The 20375-nt window shown below is 47.8% G+C and overlaps 1 protein-coding gene across 2 annotated transcripts in view; it reads right to left on the bottom strand.

Moving 5' to 3' along the window:
* Positions 1 to 2014: 2014 nt before the first annotated feature.
* The window catches only part of Zfp64 (ZFP64 zinc finger protein), a 60512-nt gene continuing 42151 nt past the window's right edge, over positions 2015 to 20375 (bottom strand). For both annotated transcript variants that reach the window (XM_048441167.3, XM_048441169.3), the window contains 4 exons: positions 15918 to 16067; positions 14849 to 14911; positions 8707 to 8958; positions 2015 to 3210 (listed from right to left, as the gene is read on the bottom strand). In XM_048441167.3, coding sequence (XP_048297124.3) covers positions 2501 to 3210; positions 8707 to 8958; positions 14849 to 14911; positions 15918 to 16067 — 1175 coding nt within the window. In that variant the 3' untranslated portion in view covers positions 2015 to 2500. The remainder of the gene's footprint in view (positions 3211 to 8706; positions 8959 to 14848; positions 14912 to 15917; positions 16068 to 20375) is intronic.

The raw sequence follows: 20375 nt of genomic DNA, 5'->3' as shown, positions 1-20375 counted from the left end.
TAAAATTTAAAAAGACACCAGCGAACTCGACTGTATTTCCTGTCAGCCCAACTCACGAATGCCGGTGGGTCTGGCCTCTTCTGTTGCATTCTGCAAGTCATTTTTCTGTCGATTATCTCAAACGGCTGTTCCGGAGGGGTTGGGTGGCGGGTGGTGACCTGTTTCCATGGCATTTCACTGCATGACTTGCTCACTGTCTTGTCACCTTTGGTTGTTTTGTGTTAAAGCTGCAGAGCTGTGGCCGCAGAGATGGCTCAGAAGTTAAGAGCACTTGGTCCCCTTGCAGAGGACCCAAGTTTGGTTCCCAGCACCCACTCGGTAGCCCACAATTATCTGTTAACTCCAGTTCCAAGGGATCTTTCTGAATGCCTTCTTCTGACCTCCACAGGCACCTGGCACACATGTAGTACACAGACATACATGCAGACAAAACATTACATATATAAAATCAAATCTAAATTCTGAAAAACAGTACAGAGCTGAGTGGTTGCAAGGGGGCCTTTGTAGCCACCTAAAATAGACAATACCTGACCCCAGACTTTCTGCTCCCCTGTGTGTACTATGAATCCAAATTTGCTAAGTGAAGGCAGGTGAGATGGACAACAGAGGGTGAGAGGAAGCAACAGAACTCCCACAGGGCCTGGACGTTTCCATAGCAGTCGCCCAGTGAGATGACAACACCTAAGATGGCGCTGAAGGATTCCCCATGGAGCCTTTTGGTCTTCTGGGCATAGAGTAGGCAGTGTGCTGTCACCCACTGCGGCAGGATGCGCCGCAGTCACAGTCCTAGAACAGGGCTATTTCAGGCTAACTAGGGGCTCTACCACTGAGCCACACCGTCAGTCCTCCTCTTGGTGTTTCCTAATTGCTATTCATTCAGTCTGCAGAAATTTCTCAGCCTGTGCCTTTTCCCAACACTCAATCTCTTTAGCCCAATTCCAAAAGTCTAACCATGTAGCTAAAGAGTCAGTTTTGTTTTCTTTCACAAGGATTCATGTAGTCCAGGTTGGTCTTGAACTCTTGATCTTCCTGCCTCCACCTCCCAAGTGCTGGGATGATAGAAGCACGCCACCACCATGTCCAGCTCACATAAGATTTCATATTAAACAAGGGCAGTGCTTGAAAACCAGCTGGGGCAGAAAACACAGAATTCCAGATGACTAACAGGTCAATCCTATAGGACTCAGTGATAGAGCCCCTGCCTAGAGCCCTCCAGTGAGGGGCTGGGGTGTGACTCAGTGATAGAGCCCCTGCCTAGAACCCTCCAGTGAGGGGCTGGGGTGTGACTCAGTGTTAGAGCCCCTGCCTAGAACCCCCCAGTGAGGGGCTGGGGTGTGGCTCAGTGATAGAGCCCCTGCCTAGAACCCTCCAGTGAGGGGCTGGGGTGTGGCTCAGTGATAGAGCCTCTGCCTAAAATAAAACTTTCCTGAGGCCAGAAAAGCAAAACAGCCACTGGCTTTTACCTCAGCTTGGTCGGAAAATGGTAACCCTGCCTCCAGAAATCTCAGAATGAGACTGTATGTAAGAGCTGTCTCCTCCCATTTTATAATCCTCTCTAGTGCTGGGATTAAAGGTGTGTGTTACCACTGCCTGGTCTGTAAGGCTGACCAGTGGGGCTGTTTGACTCTGATCTCTAGGCAAGCTTTATTTATTAAAATACAAATGAAATGCCACTACACAATCGACGCTGGAGCTTTGAGTGACAGGTCTGATCGGAGGACTGAGTTGGGGTCCTCTGTATTACATGGGAGACCCCAGTCTTGGTCTGCTCCACTCACCTGGACCCTGTCCAGGACAGCCTGGGCCCCAGACTTTTTTCATTTGCGGTTCAAATTCTGTACGGGAGGCCGTTAGGGCTAGCTTGATCTTTGGCGCCACCATCAGTTCAAACTGCATCTTGCTTCCACTGGGAAACCAATTCACTGAGAAATCCTAGGAGTCTCTGCCATCAATTACTGGCTGGGGTGGGGACAGCCTGTCTAAGGATGATCGTAAAGCTGCTCACATCCCTCTATAGAGCTCACTTTTTATTGCAAAAAAACCAGAAAAGACACCACACAAATGTATAAGGCCAACACTAACAGTCATACCCAAGTTAAGAAAGAGTTTTACCATATACCCTGATGGAGCACTGACTCCTTTCCCCCACAGTTCAGTTTAGATGTGGTGTTCTGGGTTTGCCAGCTTAATAGCTCCGCCAGAGATCAGTCAGTTTTCAAACCACAAAGAGCAACTCTCCCCAACGGGGCAGAGGAGTGCTTAGTGGCTCCCATCTTTGAATGACACAAGCCATAGTGCATTATCCAAATGCTTACAGGGGAGGCAGCTGGACCGTGGGCAATCATCTCTGTGCCCTCCCGGGTCAGCTGCTCCACTACTGGAAGCTGGGGAGGTCGGGGCTGCCTACTCTGGAGGAGAAGGCAAGGGGTCCTCCTCATGGTGTCACCGCGAGGGGCTGGCACCGGCCTTGTTCAGATTCCTAAGACCACTTCATGCCACTCTAGAGGTCATGACTGGGCTCCAGGGTGCTCTCCAGCTGCCCCACAGAGACCAGCGGGCTGAGCTGCCCTGAAGCAATGCTTTCTGAGGGGAAAGTGACCAAGTTCGAGTTCTTATTCTCACCCCAGTCACTGTGCTGCTTCCGATGGCACCTCAGAGAGTCGTCCCTGACAAAGGAGGCGCCACACTTGTCACACTGAAAGGCCCTCTGGGTGATAATCTGGGCCACGTGGTGGGGGCCGCTCTCCCTCGGCCCATCCTTGCCCTGCGGGGCCCTGTTCTCTGTCTTGGCCCCTTCCCTGTGCACTTTGTCCATGTGCTTAGCCAGGCTGCTGGGCCGCTTTGTGTCAAAGCTGCAGAAGTCACATTTGAAGGGCCGGTCCTTGCAGTGGACCCTGCTGTGCACGCGCAGGGCAGCCGGGCTGGAGCAGGAGTAATTGCACTGGGGGCATTTCTCGGGGTGGTCAGCCTGATGCAGTCGGCTGTGCTCCAGCAGGTCGGCCCGGTCCCGGCCCTGGAACGCGCAGTGCAGACACTTGAAGGTGTGCTTGATGCGGACGTGCGACTTGAGGTTCGCCTTCATGGTGCAGCGGACGTCGCAGAACTCGCATTTGAAAGGCTTCTCCCCCGAGTGCACTATCATGTGCCGCTTCAGATCCGAGCTGATCTTGAACTTGGCGCTACAGAGCCAGCACTGGAAGGGGGTGTCCCCTAGCAACGGAAGGGGTGATTACATTAGCGTGGACAGGCAGCAGAATTCCCGCCTAGACATGCATCATATACCTGACCAGGAAATGGCTGGGTCTTTGGAACCGTGCCTTGCAACTTCCCAATGACAAAACTTACCATGTTTAATAACTCAGTACTGTCGCCCTGTTTGAAGGATGAGGCAACCGGTGCACTGAAAGTTCGAGTGGCAGGGGCCCAAACTCACGTACCATGCCCCCACCAAATCCACACTCAATTACACTTGGGTTCTAGAAATGCAATATATGTTGCATATGAGTTCTTCAAATAAGATTTACAGACACAGGGCAGGCAAGGCGGCTCAGTGGTTAAGAGCACAGGTTGGTCTTGCAGAGGATCTGTGCTCAGTTCCCAGCATCCACATGGTAACTCACAACCACCCGTAACTCCAGTAGCAGAGACTTGGACGCCCACTTCTGGCCTCCACAAGTACTGCACACATGTGGTACACACACAAACAAGCAGGCAAAATATCCATACACATAAAAAATATCTTTCTTTTTTTCAAGACAGGGTTTCTCTGTGTAAAAGTCCTGGCTGTCCTGGAATTCGCTTTGTAGACCAGACTGGCCTTGAACTCACGGAGATCCATCTGCTTCTGCTTCTTAAGTACTGGGCTTAAAGCTGTGCACTTTGCCTGGTTCAGAATGGAACTATCTCAAAAGCTAGCACACAAAGGTGGCAGACACCACACACTGGGGGCAAGCAGTGGAAAGGCCACAGCTCTCCAAGGCGGTGCAAATGAGAATTTTCTCTGAAGGCCTTGTAGAGGTTTCTGGTAATCGTAGGGATGACTACTTTCATTGTTGTCAGCTACGGAAGAGTCCCTAAGTCACTCTCGCTCATACTCCTCAACAGCCGTGTGCCCGTGGCAACAAACTGCTTTTTCAGCATTACCTTCTAAGGAGAACAGCGGCCCACACCGGAATGAGAGTTTCTTTTGAACATTTCTTCTCTTTGCAACAATTCCAAATTGTCAGGGTGGTGTTTTATTTACTTTATTTAATTATTTTTGTTTTTCGAGACAGGGTTTCTCTGTGTAGCCATGGCTGTTCTGGAACCTACTTTGTAGACTAGGCTGGCCTTGAACTCACAACTCACAGAGATCTACCTGCTTCTGCCTTCTGAATGCTGGGATGCGCCATCATGCATGGTACATTTTCATTCTTAGCAGGCATGGTGGCTCATGCCTGTAATCCCAGCATCAGGAAGTTGGAGCTGGAGGATCACTGTGAGTTTGAGGTCAGCTTGGGCTACAAAGTGAGATCTTATTCTCAGGAAGCTAAAATAATGTTAACAAAACAAAACAAAAAAACCAAACCAGGCCCAGAGCTAAGGAGATGGCTTAGAGTGTAAAATGTTTAGAGGATCTGAGTTCGGGTCCCCAGTACCATGCTAAAGCTAGTTGTGAGAGTGAGCATCCATGATCCCAGTGTTGAGAGGTGGGGACAAGGCCTGGGACAGTGAATGCTAACTTCAGCAAGGAACATTGTTTCAAAAATAATAATACATTGTTTCAAAATATAATAATAATAACAACAATAGTGGTATGGAACAATAGAGGAAGACACCCAGAGTTCACCTCTGGTCTCTTTCTGCCCCATGTGTAAACATGCACACAAAACCACACACATATATGTACCATTCACACACATACACATACCACTCCCCACATATACATACTACACACATACATACACATATCACCCCTACACACATACACATACCACTCACACATACATATGCACACTACATATTTTAAAAGATACACATTTTCCATTGTGTTTGTGATTTGCCATAGTTTGGTAGTTTTCATCTTTCCACCTTAGAATTAAAGTATCAATGATTTGTTAGGACCAGATACGCGCTGCTGTGAGAGCCAAACGCTGCACCAAGACGACAACCACCTCCTCGCCTGGCTACTATGCACGGCGTCACTGGCAACTGAAACGACTCTTTCCCTTGTATGTTCACCTCCAGGGCGTGGTTTAGCGTGCTTCTTCACCGGACTCTGTATTTCTTGAGGAAAAAGTCATCTAGTCTCTTAGGTTTCCTTTCACATGCGATTTTGGATGGGTTTCATATTTCCCAGTGTACTTAGCTTTTTCTCTCTCTCTTACTATGCTGTCTGTCATCCTGACCTTTCTGACAGTCATATATAAAATATTTTGTGGCAGATTTTATCGCCCGTTTTGCATGAGTGTATCTCCTGATAACTTCTATCATGGTGGCTGAGAGACAGGTCTTGAACATACTTCTATTCCAAGCTGGCACATGGAATAGTTTTGCTGGGTATAGAATCCTATGTTCAAAGTTGTTCCCCAAGTCTGAGGCCATTTCTCCACTGTCTCTAAGCAACCTGTATTACCTAAAACTTTTTTTTTTTTTTTACCATGTCTGAGGGAGGGAATTTCCCACTTCTTTTATACTGATTAGCATCTGATCAGCCTTTTCATTAATTTTTAGAATTGCAAGACTCTTCCTTCCTTTTTATTATATATTTTTTATTTTTTTATTTTTTTTTTTTTGCTTTTTGATACAGGGTTTCTCTGTGGAGCTGGCTGTCCTGGAAATTTCTCTGTAGACCAGACTGGCCTTGAACTCACAGAGATCTGCCTGCCTCTACCTCCTGAGTGCTGGAATTAAAGTGTGTCACTGTTTGGCTTGCAAGATTCTTTATTGATTAATTTTCTTCCTAGACTATTCAGAAATAATTCTAATTTCTGGCATTTCATCCTTTAACTCATTTTTCCTATTTTTTTTAAGTTTCTGGGAAGTTTTATTAAATAACTAACAACTCCATTCCCCTCCCCTTTTATTAGAAACAGACCTTTTTCTCACAAAATATAACCTGATTATAGTTCCCCTCCTTCTACTCCCTCCCTTCCCTCCCCACCCTACTCCTTTCATCCAGGTTTAATCCTCCAGCCCTCCCCCTCCACTTCCCACTAGAAAACAAACAGGTCTCTAAGGGATAATAATAATAATAATAATAATAATAATAATAATAATAATAATAATAATACAATAAAACACAAGATAACACAAAATCCAACACATTAGAATAGGACAAGACAAATAGAAGAAAAAGTATCCAAGAGGAGGCACAAAAAAGAGACCCACTGATTTGCACATTAGGGAATCCCACAGAGACACTCAACTGGAAGCTAAAATTGGTATGTAAAGGATCTACAGGACAAAAAGAGAGAACTCTAGGTGGTGGTGGTGCATGTCTTCAATCCCAGCACTCGGGAGGCAGAAGTGGGCAGATCTCTGTGAGTTCAAGGCCAGCCTGGGCTACAGAGTGAGTTCTAGGACAACCAAATCTATACAGAGAAACCCTGTGGCGGGGGAGGGGGTTTGCAGGGAGAACATAAACAAAATGAAATAAGCACAACAATAAAAAATGATAAGATAAAATTAAAAAAAAAGAACTCTGACATGACATTACAAGACAAGGAACCTCCAAAGATGCCACGGAGTTCGTTCTCTGTTGGCATCTACTGTTGAGTATGTAGTCTACCCTTCAGAACAGTGTTTCCTCAGTGAGACTCACTTGGAGAAAGGAAAATTTGCATTTGCAAGTGGTTCTCAATAGGAGATAGCTTTGGGTTAGGGACTCTTCCAGCTCTGGGACCCCATCTGGTGCAGCCCCAGGCAGGCCCTCTGCAAGCTGCCTAGCTCTCTGTGAGTTAATATGTGCACTGACCTTGTTGATTTAGAGGGCCTTGTCTTAATAGTGCCCTTACCCCACACCTAGTAGCGTTACTTTTAATTCATGCCTTTTTGTTTTGTCTATTCATGGACCTTAACTGCATTTCTGCTGGCAGTAGAATCATTTTAGCAAAACTCTTTTTCTAATTTTCTAATTCCCCAAGTACTCTCTGGCTTCCAGGATTCATTGCTGGGCCTAGCATAGTTCATTTCTTTACTCAATTAAACTCTTGAGTCTTTGAATAGACTACTGCTCCTCTTGTACGTGGGATAGTTGTGCTGGCAATAGAATTATATGTTCATTTATCAAGCTGGTTTCAAAGCAGAGAGCCCAAGTATTTCACACCAGAAGAACAAAGGGAAGAGATGCCCCAGCTGCTGGTGAAGATGCACGAACAGGTTCAATCAGCTGTATATTTGGAAAAATAAAGCTTTATTAAAATAAAAGAAAAAGAATTATATCTTCAAAGTCAATTACTCTGTGACACATGGTGTGGTGATTTGAAAGAAAATGGCCCTCAAAGGGAATGACACTATTAGAAGGTGTAGCTTTGTTGGAGTAGCTATGGCCTTGTTGGAGGAAGTGTGCCACTGTAGGGGGTGGGCTTTGGGTTCTCCTATGCTCAAACTACACCCAGTGACACACAGTTCACTTCCTATTACCTGTGAATCAAAATATAGAACTCTCAGCTCCTTCTCCAGCACCATGTCTGCCTGTGTTTTGCCTTGCTTCACACCATGATGCTAATGGACTGAGCCTTTGAAACTATAAGCCACCTAATTAAATTAAAGAGTTGCTGTGGTCATGGTGCCTCTTCACAGCCACTGAAACCCTAATTAAGACATAGTATCTCATGTATCCCAGCCTGGTCTTGATCTTCACTCAACTCTGACCCCCAGAGTTGCTTTAATCTCTCATGTGCTGGGACAACAGCTGTGCACCACCATGCCTGGTTTATGTGGGGCTGAGGATGGACCCTAGGGCTTCACACATTCTAAGCAATTGCTTTAACTTGGTTACATTCTCCAGCCATTCTTTTGTTATTGCTTCTTTGAGACAGGGGTTTCTCTGCGTAGACTAGGTTGGCCTCAGACTCACAGTGATCCACCTGCCTCTGCCTCCTGAGTGCTGGAATGAAAGGTGTTCACCACTACTGCCCAGCTGAACTCAATTTTAAATGCCAACATATTTTTATGGTCTTGCCATCTTCTATGAGTTTATTGAAATGCTCGTATCTCACTGTTAATGCCTCAGCCCTCCACCTACTTGTGTGTGTATGGGCGCACACTATAATGGGTTGGTTTTATCTAGCTAACATTAGATTTGTGGAGTCCTACCTACCAAGAAGGGAGGGGGAACCTTCCAGAACAAGACATGTATGGTTTCCAAATGCATTCAGTTGGCTCTGCTACATTCCTAAATGAAGTCTGTCAGGCAGAGAGTAAACCAAAACACTAAAAACACCTAGTTGGCCAGTCATTTTTATTTGAGACGCATCCTTTGACATGTGGTTGCTGTGATGGGTAGCCATCCCCACCTGTATTCTATGTAGTTACAAAATACAACCATCACACTGTTCTACTGAAAACTGGTGTTTTGGCAAAGAAGATTGAACAAGCTGCATCGGGTCTGATTTCAAATTCCTGTGCTTCTACCGGGAACTCATCTCAGTCGCTCGTGTCTTAAGGAAGCACTGGTGAAGAAATAGAGAAAGCAAAGCAGGGGGCTTTTGGGGAAGGGCTTACCCGTGTGCGAGCGCAGGTGCACGGTGAGCTGGCTGGAGTTGCGACTGGCGTAAGGGCAGAGCTGGCACTTGTAAGGCCTCTCATCCGAGTGAATGCGCAGGTGCTTCTTGAGGCTGCTGCTGTCCACGGCCGCGTAGTCGCACAGGTGGCACTTGTGTGGCTTCACGCTCGTGTGGCAGCGCATGTGCATAGTCAGGTTGTCCTTCCGGCTGAAGCACTTGTCGCAGAACTCACACTTGTGCGGCTTGTCGCCTTCAAAGACATAAGGAGTCAAAGTTATGGGGCTCTTGGTCAGGGCTAGGTCTTAGTTCCTCTTCCTATTACTGTGATACCCAGTGATTACCCTGACAGATGCCAACTGAAGGGAGAAAAGGTTTGTTTCTGCTCACAGTTCAAGGATACAGTTCACCCTGATGGGCAAGTAGCTTGAAGCAGTTGGTCCCATTGCATCCACAATCAGGATAAAGGACCGAATGCCTGCAGCTGCTCAGCCCCCTTTCTCTATTTAAACAAGATTCCAGTCAGGGAACGGTGCCGCCCAGTCTTTATACCTCAGTTAACCCCATCAAGGAAATGCCTCAGGGCACGCCCAGAGGCCTGTCTCCTAGGTAGTTCTAGGTTCTGTCGCGTTGACAATTACACCAACTGTCACAGGGTGATGCACAGACTTGATCAAGATGACAGTGTGGACAGGTGGGCCTGCCGCCTCTGTTTGGTGGCCACACAGAGAAGAGGAACCAAAAGTCAATGAGTAGGGAACAAGAAAGCGAGTCAAATATCAAGGAATTCTAAGATGCAGGTTAAGCAAAGTTCAGAGGCTAAATTCCGCCACAGAAGGATTCAAGGTAAGAAGTGGCAGGCATAGGAGGCGTGGACAGACTTCTGGCCCCTAAATGATGAAGCACTTACAGAATGACCAGGTTGACTCTGTTACCAGCCCTGTCTCCACCCCTGGGCTTCATGTAGCCTAGATGGTTCCTGACCCTCCTACTTCTACTTTCCTGAGTACTGGGAGTCATTATGCTCACCTTATACCCTCTTCCTTCCTTCTTTTATTTTTTGGACAGGGTCTTACTGTGTATACCTGGCTGTCCTGGAACTCTCTCCATAGACCAGGCTAACCTTGTACTCAGAGATCTGCCTGGTCTGCCTACCTCTGCCTCCTGAGTGCTGGAATCAAAGCCATGCATCACAATACCTAGCTTTTATATCCCTTTTGGATTGGAGCAGAGAGAGAGAGAGAGAGAGAGAGAGAGAGAGAGAGAGAGAGAGAGAGAGAGAGAGAGAGAAGCGCTCTCCTGAGTACCAGTGCAGAAATAAATCCCCTCCTACTATGGGCTCCATGGATCGAACAGGTTGGCAGGTTTGCTCAGCAAGTGTCTTTATCCACTGAGCCATATTGATGGCCCATTTTAGTAATAAAAAGTACGCTATTTTAAAAAGTCAGGTATACTGGTGTGCTCCTATAATCCTATCGTGTGGGAGGTGGAGACAAGAATCAAATGTTTGGGGTCATCCTCCACTGCACAGTGAGCTGGAAGCTAGCCTGGGATACATGAAACTCTGTCTCAAAGCCAAGAAAGTACACCACCAACGGGGAACCTTAGCTTAACTAAGGACGTCGGTGATGACTGTGTGCCCATGTAGGTTCGATCGTGACAGTATGTACCTTCTGTTTGGGATGTCCAGAGCAGGAGAGGCTATGGGAAGTGGGAATTGGGAATATATGGGAGGTGTTTTTGGTCCAATTTCTGTGTACACCTAAAACCACTCTAAAAAAATAATATGTATTAGAAGAAGAAAAGGGGACTGGAGAGATTGCTTAGTGGTTAAGAGCATTGGCTGTTCTTCCAGAGGTCCCAAGTTCAATTCCCAGCAACCACATGGTGGCTCACAGCCATCTATAATGGAATCTGGTGTCCTCTTCTGGCCTAAAGGTATACCTGCAGGCAGAATACTGTATACTTAATAAATTTTTTTTTAAAGAAAAGTTAGGGGCTGATGAGATGGCTCAGTGGTTAAGCGCACTGACTGCTCCTCCAGAGGACCCTGGTTCAATTCCCAGCACCCACATGGCAGCTCACAGCTGTCTGTAACTCCAAGAGAATCTGACATCGTTAAACCAATGTGCATGAAATAAAGTTAAAAAAAAGAGTATGAAAGCAACTCCCACTATCAGGGCTGGGTGTGTAGCTCAGGGATGGGTTCTCGCCTAGCGTGCACAAGACATTGGGTTCCAGATGCAAAGATAAACGACCAAGAAAGGAAAGCCACCTCCCGTGTTCTGGTAGTCTCTTTTCCCAAGCACACACGAAGCCAGAATGTCATCACATGTGTGCGTAAACACCAAGCAACACGACACATTGCAAGGGACTGAATACAGAAACAGCTGTTGGAGCCTGCGGACTGGTCCTCCAAGACAGAGGGGCTTGCGAAGGTGTGGGCCATGCTTCCCTCAGGTTCTGCCTTGGAAGATAGTGTCTGCTCATTAAGATGTCATATCAATACAACCAGTCTGCTGTTGTTATAAGATTATTATGTTAATGTTTCAGCTTAAATTTCTAATGTAGAAATCACCAAGGACATCGCTTGGTGGAGGCTGTGATGGTCTAAATGAATGTTGCCCGTACTCTTGGGCATTTGAACACTTAGCCGTCAGTCGGTGGCGCTGTTTGGGGAGGGTAGGGTGATGCAGCCTTGCTGGAGAAGTGCATCCCTGGAGACTGGCTTTGAGATCAAAGCCCTAGGTGTGGACTGAAGTTTGCCTCATGCATGTGGTTATGGTTGAGGAGTCTCAGCTTCCTGTTCCGGCCACCATGCCTGCTGTTTGCTGCCATGCTCCCGCCATGACAGAGTCTTATCCCTCTGAAATCGCAAGCCCAAATAAACTCTTCTCTAAGTTGCCTTGGTCGTGGCGTTCAGCACAGCCACAGAAAAGTAAGCAAGAGAGAGGCCTTCAGCCTTCAGGTATAAAAGGGTCCTCAACGGGGTTGGGGGGGAGTGTTTCATAACTGCTTGGCAATCTAGTGTTGGGCCACCATTGGCCAGGTCTCTCTGTTCTCCTAGTCACAGTGACGGTGGTTCTGCGTCATTCCCTGAGGGAGGGATTCTGTGAGACTTTCAGGACCTCTAGTGTTTTTCATTTTTAAAAATGGCATTCATTCTTTTCTATTACCCCCCATGCGTGTATGTGTACATGAACCACAGTATATGTGTGTCAATTAGAGGACAGTTTGTGGGTGTCTCTTCTCTCCTTCCACCATGCCATCAGCATGGCGGCCACTGCTTTACTTGCTAAGCCCCTCATTCTGCAGGATCTCACACAGACCAGACTGCCCTCAAATCCTCAATGTAGCTGAGGCCTTGAACTCTTGATTCTTCACTTTAGTCTCCTGAGTGCCAGGCTACAGGAGTCCACCTCCATGCCCCGTTCCCTCTCACTGAGTGCTGGGCTATGGGAGTCCGCCTCCACGCCCCGTTCCCTCTCACTGAATTCTGGGCTATGGAGTCCACTTCCATGCCCTGTCCCCTCTCACTGAGTGCTGGGTTACGGAGTCCACCTCCATGTCCTTTCCCCTCTCACTTTCTGTCAGTTAAGAGATGAGAAGAGCCAAATCAGATGCGGTGAACTCAGGGAAGCAGCCCCGTCTCCATTACCAAAAGGATCAGACCCTCTCCAGTTTCCTTATCCCCAGCATGCTTAAACCAAGCAGTTAAACACCACCAGAGAGTCCACTTCTCTGGGCCACCCACGGTACTGTGAGCACCGGAGGCCAGTCGATTTTCGGTGTAGTTTTCTTCTTCCCACTAGATGGCAGCAGTGCAACCCCCAGCTCATGATGAGTGTTAAACTAGCCTCGGGATACTTACCGGCCCTGAATTGGTCTCTGTGTTGGCAGAGTCTTTTGGTGCCCAGCCCTACATGCTTCCAGGGATGCCTGGCTGCCTCACCCGCTGAGGTGAGGCAGGATCTTCCTCACTACAGAGGAGGAAGGCGAGCCTTCCTTTCAGTCCATCGGCAGCAGAAACCAGCAGAGGTCCAGGAGACTCTGCGACCTCAGTGCTGCAGCTCCAAGGTAGAGCTGGGCAGTGGTCACCATCCCCAAAGCCATGTCTTGCTCCCCTGGATGCTAGGGCAACACCATTAAATCTCCACTCATTTCACTAGACCAGAGGCTCAGCTCCGGGGCCACAGGCAGAGGGAGGGGTGCTGTAGGCATCCCCAGCCTCAATCTTGCTTCCCACTGTAGAGAGTCACAGATCGAGACCTTGGTCCCAGAGATGGCAGAGCTCTTAAACTGTGCTCAGAAAGGAAGCAGTTGGATTTCACACAGGAGGTACGGTTCACAGAAAGCAAAAAGCAAAATGGTTAAATGTGCACGCAGGATTTTTTCTTCAAGGGAAGAAAATGATGGCCTCCTGGTCAGTCGGAAGGCTGGGTGGATGTTGTCTGACAACCTGGGGATCTTTTGCTATTCTATGGAGCCAGCCTTCACCCAAATGCCCCAAAGGCTGAGCATTGCGCAGGCCCTAGTCCTGAGCTTTGTCTCTCAGAGAATAGAACTCTCCTCATGAACTTTGCACCCTCCATCAACAGACTCCATCTTTATGTTTAGGACAAATTGCCCCTCCCGGGCTGGAGAGATGGCTCAGAAGTTAAGAGCATTGACTGCTCTTCCAGAGGTCCTGAGTTCAATTCCCAGCAACTGCATGGTGGCTCACAACCATCTGTAATGAGATCTGGTGCCCTCTTCTGGCCTGAAGGTATACATGCAGACAGAACACTGTATACTTAACAAATAAATCTTAAAAAAACAAAACAAAACAAAACAAAACAAAACAAACTGTTCCTCCCTGCTGACCCCTGACTGTGTATCAAGTCACCAGAGCCCCTTCTCATGGTGACGGTCACTGGTGCTCCACAGTAGAGGTGTCCTTTGCAAGGGGGTTTCCAAGTAACCATCCCTGAAGCTTTATTGTAATAGCTGTTGCCTGGAGACTTTTCCCCAAAGTTTAAATGATAAGAAAAATAAATCGCTCAGTTGGGCTCTGCCAGTTTTTGACCTGGCGCCTGCTCATCTCACGTGGATTCAGCTGTGACATTTGCAGGGGCACTAACAAGTTAAGCCGCTCAACTTGGTTTCATTAGCAGCAAATGAACCCACACTCTGGCCCAGACAGGCACTCAGAAGGTATATACTTTAAAGAGTCAGACAATAGCTGTTTTGGGCTTTGGGGCACCAGTGTGTGCCTCGGGTCCATCACTGGAGAGCCACGTCAGCCACAGAGGATAGTAGCTAGACAAAGGGTCTGGCAGTGGCGGAGACTCCTGGGGTTGAAGCTCACACAGACTGTTGCAGAGAGAAGTGTACCTAGCCCATGCAGCTGCGTACAGCTATGAATGTGGACCAACAAAGTACTCAGATTTTACCCCCTGTAATTGGAACGTGTGGTTCTGGAGTGTGGACTTTATAGACAGTACTCTGTCACTATCTCTATACCAAAAGGATGGACACGGGGCTGGAGAGATGGCTCAGTGGTTAAGAGCACTGAATGCTCTTCCAGGGGACCTGGGGTCAATTTCCAGCATTCACATGGCAGCTCACAACTGTCTGTAACTCCAAGGCCTGACACCCTCATGCAGACATACATGCAGGCAAAACACCAAGGCACATAAAACAAAAATTAAGGGCTGGAGAGACGGCTTAGAGGTTAAGAGCATTGCCTGCTCTTCCAAAGGTTCTGAGGTCAATTCCCAGTAACCACATGGTGGTTCACAGTCATCTGTAATGAGATCTGATGCCCTCTTCTGGCCTGCAGGCATATATGCAGACAGAACACTGTACATATAATAAATAAATCTTTAAAAAAATTTAAAAAAAAGGTTGGGCATACCAGTAAGTCACACCCAGATGTTTCTTGGTTTAAGCAGCCCGTGTCCACCCTCTGTATGTGCTGACCAGACCGGTTTTGAAGCAACAGCTTTGCTGTACCCGAGCTTTGTCAAGGCCATCCCAACAACCCTTCCTTCCTGTTCCAAGCTCTAAGCTAGATGCCATAGCCATAGACACACTCCTGGGTTCCCGACACTTAATCCACTTACTTGTATTTTTCCCCAACTCCTGAGTGAATGGATACACACCTGTGTGGATTCTCACATGGCGGTCCAAATCTTTCATGCCGTGAACGGTTTTGAAATGACAACCTGGAAGAGAAGCAAAGCTGGCTCTCAAAATGCCCAAAATTGCCACGGCTTGGCTTTGACTGGTGCCCACCCATGCCGTCATTTCCTGCTTTCAGCAAATGACAGCTCCTGCCAACCCTTCCTCACAGAGCCGTGTGTCTGCTCTAAGGCCAGAATCTTGCATAAGACTTAAAGAAAGGGGCTGGCACGCTTGGTGAGCTGAGGGGGTAAAGGGCATTTTCATCTTCCTTCTGTCTGGCGGTGCGGCAGTGCTGGGGTTGAGACCCAGAACCTTGGGCATCCTAGGTAAGTGCTGTGCTGCTGGGACACACCCTCAGCCCTCATACATTTCCTGCTTTCCTTTTCCTTCTTTCTTTCTTCCTTTTTTACAGTATCTGGCTGGTCTGAACTCACTACACTCACTAGGTTGTCCTAAAACTTGCAGTAATCCTCCTGCCTCTGCCTCCTGAGTGTTGAGATTCCCACACCCATTCCTTTTGCATTTTAAATGATTTACTATTTATTATTATATTATATTAATATGTTATTTATTATATTATTATATATTTATTATACTATTATTTATTATCTTATGTGTGTTGGTGTTTTTCTTTCGTGGTTTTTTTTTTTTTCATGCAATTCTGTCTGTCTTTGTGAGTGTGCCAGGTTCCCTGCAACTGGAGTTACAGACAGTTGTGAGCTGCCATGTGGGTGCTGGGAATTGAACCGAGGTCCTCTGAAGAGTAGTCGGTGCTCTTAACCACTGAACCATCACTCCAGCCCCCTTCTTGAATTTTTGACTTGATGATGTTTCAACTTAAAATGGGCTTATGGAGACCCCACCCTCACTTAAGGAGCAGCTGCTAACTCAGTCTTTGGAGTCGCTCTGACCCTGCAGCGGCAGGAACCGCAGGACCTACAGGACCCTTGAGGAGGACATGTGCCAACTCTGTGAGTGACCTGCGGAGACTCCCTGCACTGGGGCTAGGCAGGGAAGGGGCTGCTACCACCAGGCTTGACCCTTTACCTGGGTAGCAGCAGTTAAAGGTCCTCTCTCCGAGGGTGGCTGTTTGTTCCTTTGCTTCCGAGGGTAGAGCGACAGCAGGGGCCTGCTGGGTGTCACTGTCTTCAGCAGTGAGGTCCGATGGTTTCGGGACTTTGTCATCTAGCGCAGAGGCTGCAATGGAGACAGGAAGTTTCACTTGGCTTCTCAGGACAGTTGACATCGTGAGTCTGAGAAAAGGGTAGTTTTGGGCTGTTTTCATTTTTTTTTCTTGATCTTGCAGAGGACTGAAGTTGGGGTCCCAGCACCCAACTTACAACTGCCTATCCAACTTGAAGGGATCCAACACACTCTCTGGCCTCCACAGACACCTGCACACCAAGCTCATACACGGACATTATCTATAAAAATAAAATGAATCTTTAAAATCTAGAGCTTGGGCCAGGCCTTTAATTCCAGCACTTGGGAGGCAGAGGCAGGCGGATCTCATGAGTTCGAGGCCAGCCTGGTCTACAGAACAAGTTCCAGGACAGGCTCCAAAGCTACAGAGAAACCCTGTCTCGGAAAACAAAACAAAACAAAAGTCTAGAGCTTGGACTAGGACTCCATGCAGCAGTTCCCCTCCCCCAGACAGGGTTTCTCTGTAGCTTTGGAGCTGTCCTGGAACTCTCTCTGTAGACCAGGCTGGCCTCAAACTCACAGAGATGCACCCCACACAGCAGTTCTGCAATGCTTAGGCTCACTTTAATGCTGAGCTGATTTGCTCCAGTTCAACTGTGGGTCACAGGCCACGCTGGAGGCGTTGTGCTCACCAGGATAAAGCTCTCCAACAAATTGTTCGAAAGAAGGGAGATGGAGAGAGGAACCAGAGACCTCACAAGCTGAGGACCCGACACATGGTGGGACCTTAGCTGACTCCTGATTCAAACATGCCACACATGCCACCTGAAATGGTGAAAAAGCCTGTGTTGACAGACGGGTTTTAGATCAGAGGCCGGTGCGTGAATGAAGATGAAGAAGGCATTTAAAGCATCCTAGCGCTTTAGGGATGAATGCTGACATGCTTGCAAGCAGAATGGTACCATATCTTGGTTCAAACACAGCTGAAGGGAGAGGACACATATGTGTCCTAGTTGGCCTGGGTTTGCCAGTTGGCCTGTTGGTTTGCCAGTTGGCCTGGGTTGGCAGTGGGTTTGCGTGTGTGCTGGGTGCAGCTCTCTAATATAGTGAAGAATGGGGAACATGGCTTTGTGTGGATGTACATGTGTGTATGAATTTGTATGTGTGCAGGTGTGCACACACATGGAAGGCAGAAGTTCAGTCACTTTCGATCTTAGTTTTTGAGACAGGGTCTCCAACTAAATCCAAGCTCACCAATTTAAATAGACTGGTCAGCCAGTGAGCCCCAGGGATCCATCCCTCTGCCTTCCCCTCCCCAGTTCTGGGATTACAGATGCACACCACAGACTGGCTTTTACATTGGTGCTGGATGTGGGGGGCCAGCCTGAGAAACAGTGAGATCCCCCCTCACAAAAGAGGACGCGGGGACTGGAGAGTTGCTCAGTGGTTAAGGGCACTTGCTGCTCTTGAGGAGGACCGGGGTCTGATTCCCAGCACCCACATGGCCTGTAACTCCAGTCCCAGAGACTCGATGCCCTCTTCTGACCTCTGAGGACACCAGCCCTGAATGTGGCACACAGACATTGCAGGTACACACTCACACACATAAAATCAAATCAATAAATCTGAAAAAGAAAAAGAATCTGTGGAGCTTTGAGAGATGGCTTAGTCAATAAAAATGCTTGCTATGCAAGATGAGGACCTGAGTTCAATCCCCAGGAACCACTTAGAAAAAAAAAAAGTTGGAGGGGACGGAGAGATGGCTCGGTGGTTAAGAGCACTGGTTGTTCTTCGAGAGAACACCAGTTTGACTCTTAGCACCTTAATAACATCTGTAACTTCAGTTCCAGGTGGTCCAACCTGATACCCTCTTTGTCCTGTTTGGGCACTGCAAGCACGTGATGCACAGATATGTACGCAGAGAAAACACCCACACATATAAAATAAAATGAATATAATCTTAAAAAGAAATAGCTGGGTGGTGGTGGTGGACACCTTTAATCCCAGTACTCAGGAGGCAGAGACAGGCAGATCTCTGTGAATTCGAGGCCAGCCTGGTCTACAGAGCTAGTTCCAGGATAGGCCCCAAAGCTACTGAAAAACCATATCTCGAAAAATCAAAAAAGAAAAATAAATAAAAATAATAATCAAGAAAGTCTTGTGCACAGGCATGCAAGTGCTTGTAATCCCAGCTTTGGGAGGCGGAGACAGGTCCCTAAAGGAAGGACAGCGAAGCTGGTCTCTGGGTCTACACATGCACACAAGAATCCATGTTTGGAGGGTCCAAACTTCTTTTGCTTCCTGAGGACTGCCAGGGTGTCTGTGTCAGAAGCAAGTCCACAGCTGGGGACCCTGTCACAGGCATCTGGGTGGATCCTCTGGGGATAAAAGATTAAACAGTACCTGTTCCATTTTAATGACTTCCTGCAAATTACTGAGGGGAGGGGGAAGGGAGGGAGGGAGAGGAAGAGAGAGAGGGAGAGAGGGAGAGGGAGAGAGAGAGAGAGAGCGAGCAAGCTGACAGGCAGTGACTCTCAACTGTGAGTGTGTGACTGGGCCCACTTCTAGAATTCTCTGGCAGGGCTATGGCAGAACTGCTGATATTTTCCCATTTCTAACAAGTTCCCAACTGGTCGGTGATGCGGGTGGCAGTGGTCTGGGCTGACACCAGACAATTTGTGCTTGATGAGAAATGAAGAAAGTGGCTCAGAAATGCTAAAGGTCAAAGGGCTGGAAGTTTTTAGATTATTTAAACCAACCCTTACCTAGCTGCTGGCCCTGGGAAGGTAAGCAGTAAGTCTTAGCGACTTAACAATTCACACATTAAAAAACAAACAAACATGAAATTCAGGAGAAATTCCTATCTTCACAGTAGCCACATCGGAAATAAACACTGAAATCTAAATGAGGTGTTGGACCGTAAATATGTAGCCAGTTAGTGAGTTACAAATTCTGGTTGTCTCTGTAGCTGTGTGGCCCCCAGTCAGTCGCTCACCCTCTCTGTTTCTGCACTCCCACATCTGTAAAAAGGAACAGTGGCTTCTGCCTCACAGGTCAGCTGCAGGCTGAGTTCATTGTTGCATATTAAGGAATGCTGTGCACAAGCTGGCACGTTTCCAATATAAACTTAAAAAAAACAAAAGAGACAGAAAGGCTGAGGACTGAGAGGCCATGCCTCTAGGATTGTGAGTCAGCTCTGCGGCAGACTAGGTTGGTGTTCTACAAAGAAGCCTCTGGTGTCCCCTGCTGCTCCTTTGTTATTTCATTGATATAATAGGGCATTTTAAAAAAATGCTATCTATCTATCTATCTATCTATCTATCTATCTATCTATCTATCTATCTACCTACCTACCTACCTACCTACCTACCTACCTACCTACCTACCTACCTACTTACCTACTATTTGTTTCAAGACAGGGTTTCTCTGTGTAGCCCCGGCTGTTCGGGAACTTCCTGGAACTTGCTTTGTAGACCAGGTTGACCTCGAACTCAAGAGATCCACCTGCCTCTGTCTTCAGCGTGCTGGGATTAAAGCCTTGTGCCACGGTCTGGACAGGGTCTCACTATGCAACCCTGGCTGGCCTGGAACCCCCTATATAGACCAGGCTAACCTCAAACTTACAGCCCTCTGCCTGCCTCTGCTGAAAAAATGCTTGAGGATTGTAAGGCCCTTAATAGTGGTTGGGCTTTGAGGGAATACAAAGGTCCTCTGCTGGGTGACACAGACCTACCAATCACGAATAAAGACCCACCGGTCTTCAGAGGGCACTTTCTGAAGCAAGGGCTAGGAGCCAGGACTCCTGACTGGGAGGTCGGGAAGAGGGGGGTGATCTCGGGTTTTCCCCTCCCCACACACAGTCAGGGAGCAGAGCCTTTGCAGCGACAGATAGTAACTCCGCCTCCTACATTGGACTCTGCACTTCTGCCCTGGGTTATTCAGAAGGGAGGGCCCTCTAACTTTACTCAGACTGTGCCAACTGACTGGACTTCACGGTGGCTGGCTTATGGTACCCCTTATTAGGTTTTAGAATATCTATTTAGAAGAGTCCTTATCAAACTACTCCCCGACCCCTCGGAGAGAGATGCTCACTGGAACCCTGGCCAGTTCACGGGGCGAATCTTCCCAGAGGCTGATGGGGGATGCGGAAATAAGTTTGAGACCAGAAGAGGACAGAGTACCCCCACCCCGGGAAGCCGCAGGTAGATGGAGAAGGGAATAAAGTCCATCTAAAATTCCTCTCCCCACCCCCTAGCTTCAGAAAGAAGGGACAGGAGGAATCTGCAAAGTCCAGGGAGCAAGAGAATCAAAGAGAGGTGCCTAAGGAATGCCGCGCCCCACCCTCCCTGGGGGCCTGTGCCT

The sequence above is a fragment of the Myodes glareolus genome, chromosome 10 (assembly GCF_982192425.1).
Source record: "Myodes glareolus chromosome 10, mMyoGla1.1, whole genome shotgun sequence".
Classification (NCBI taxonomy): Eukaryota; Metazoa; Chordata; class Mammalia; order Rodentia; family Cricetidae; genus Myodes; species Myodes glareolus.
The sequence above is the reverse complement of the archived record's forward strand: the minus strand, read 5'-3'. Positions and strand labels throughout refer to the sequence as shown.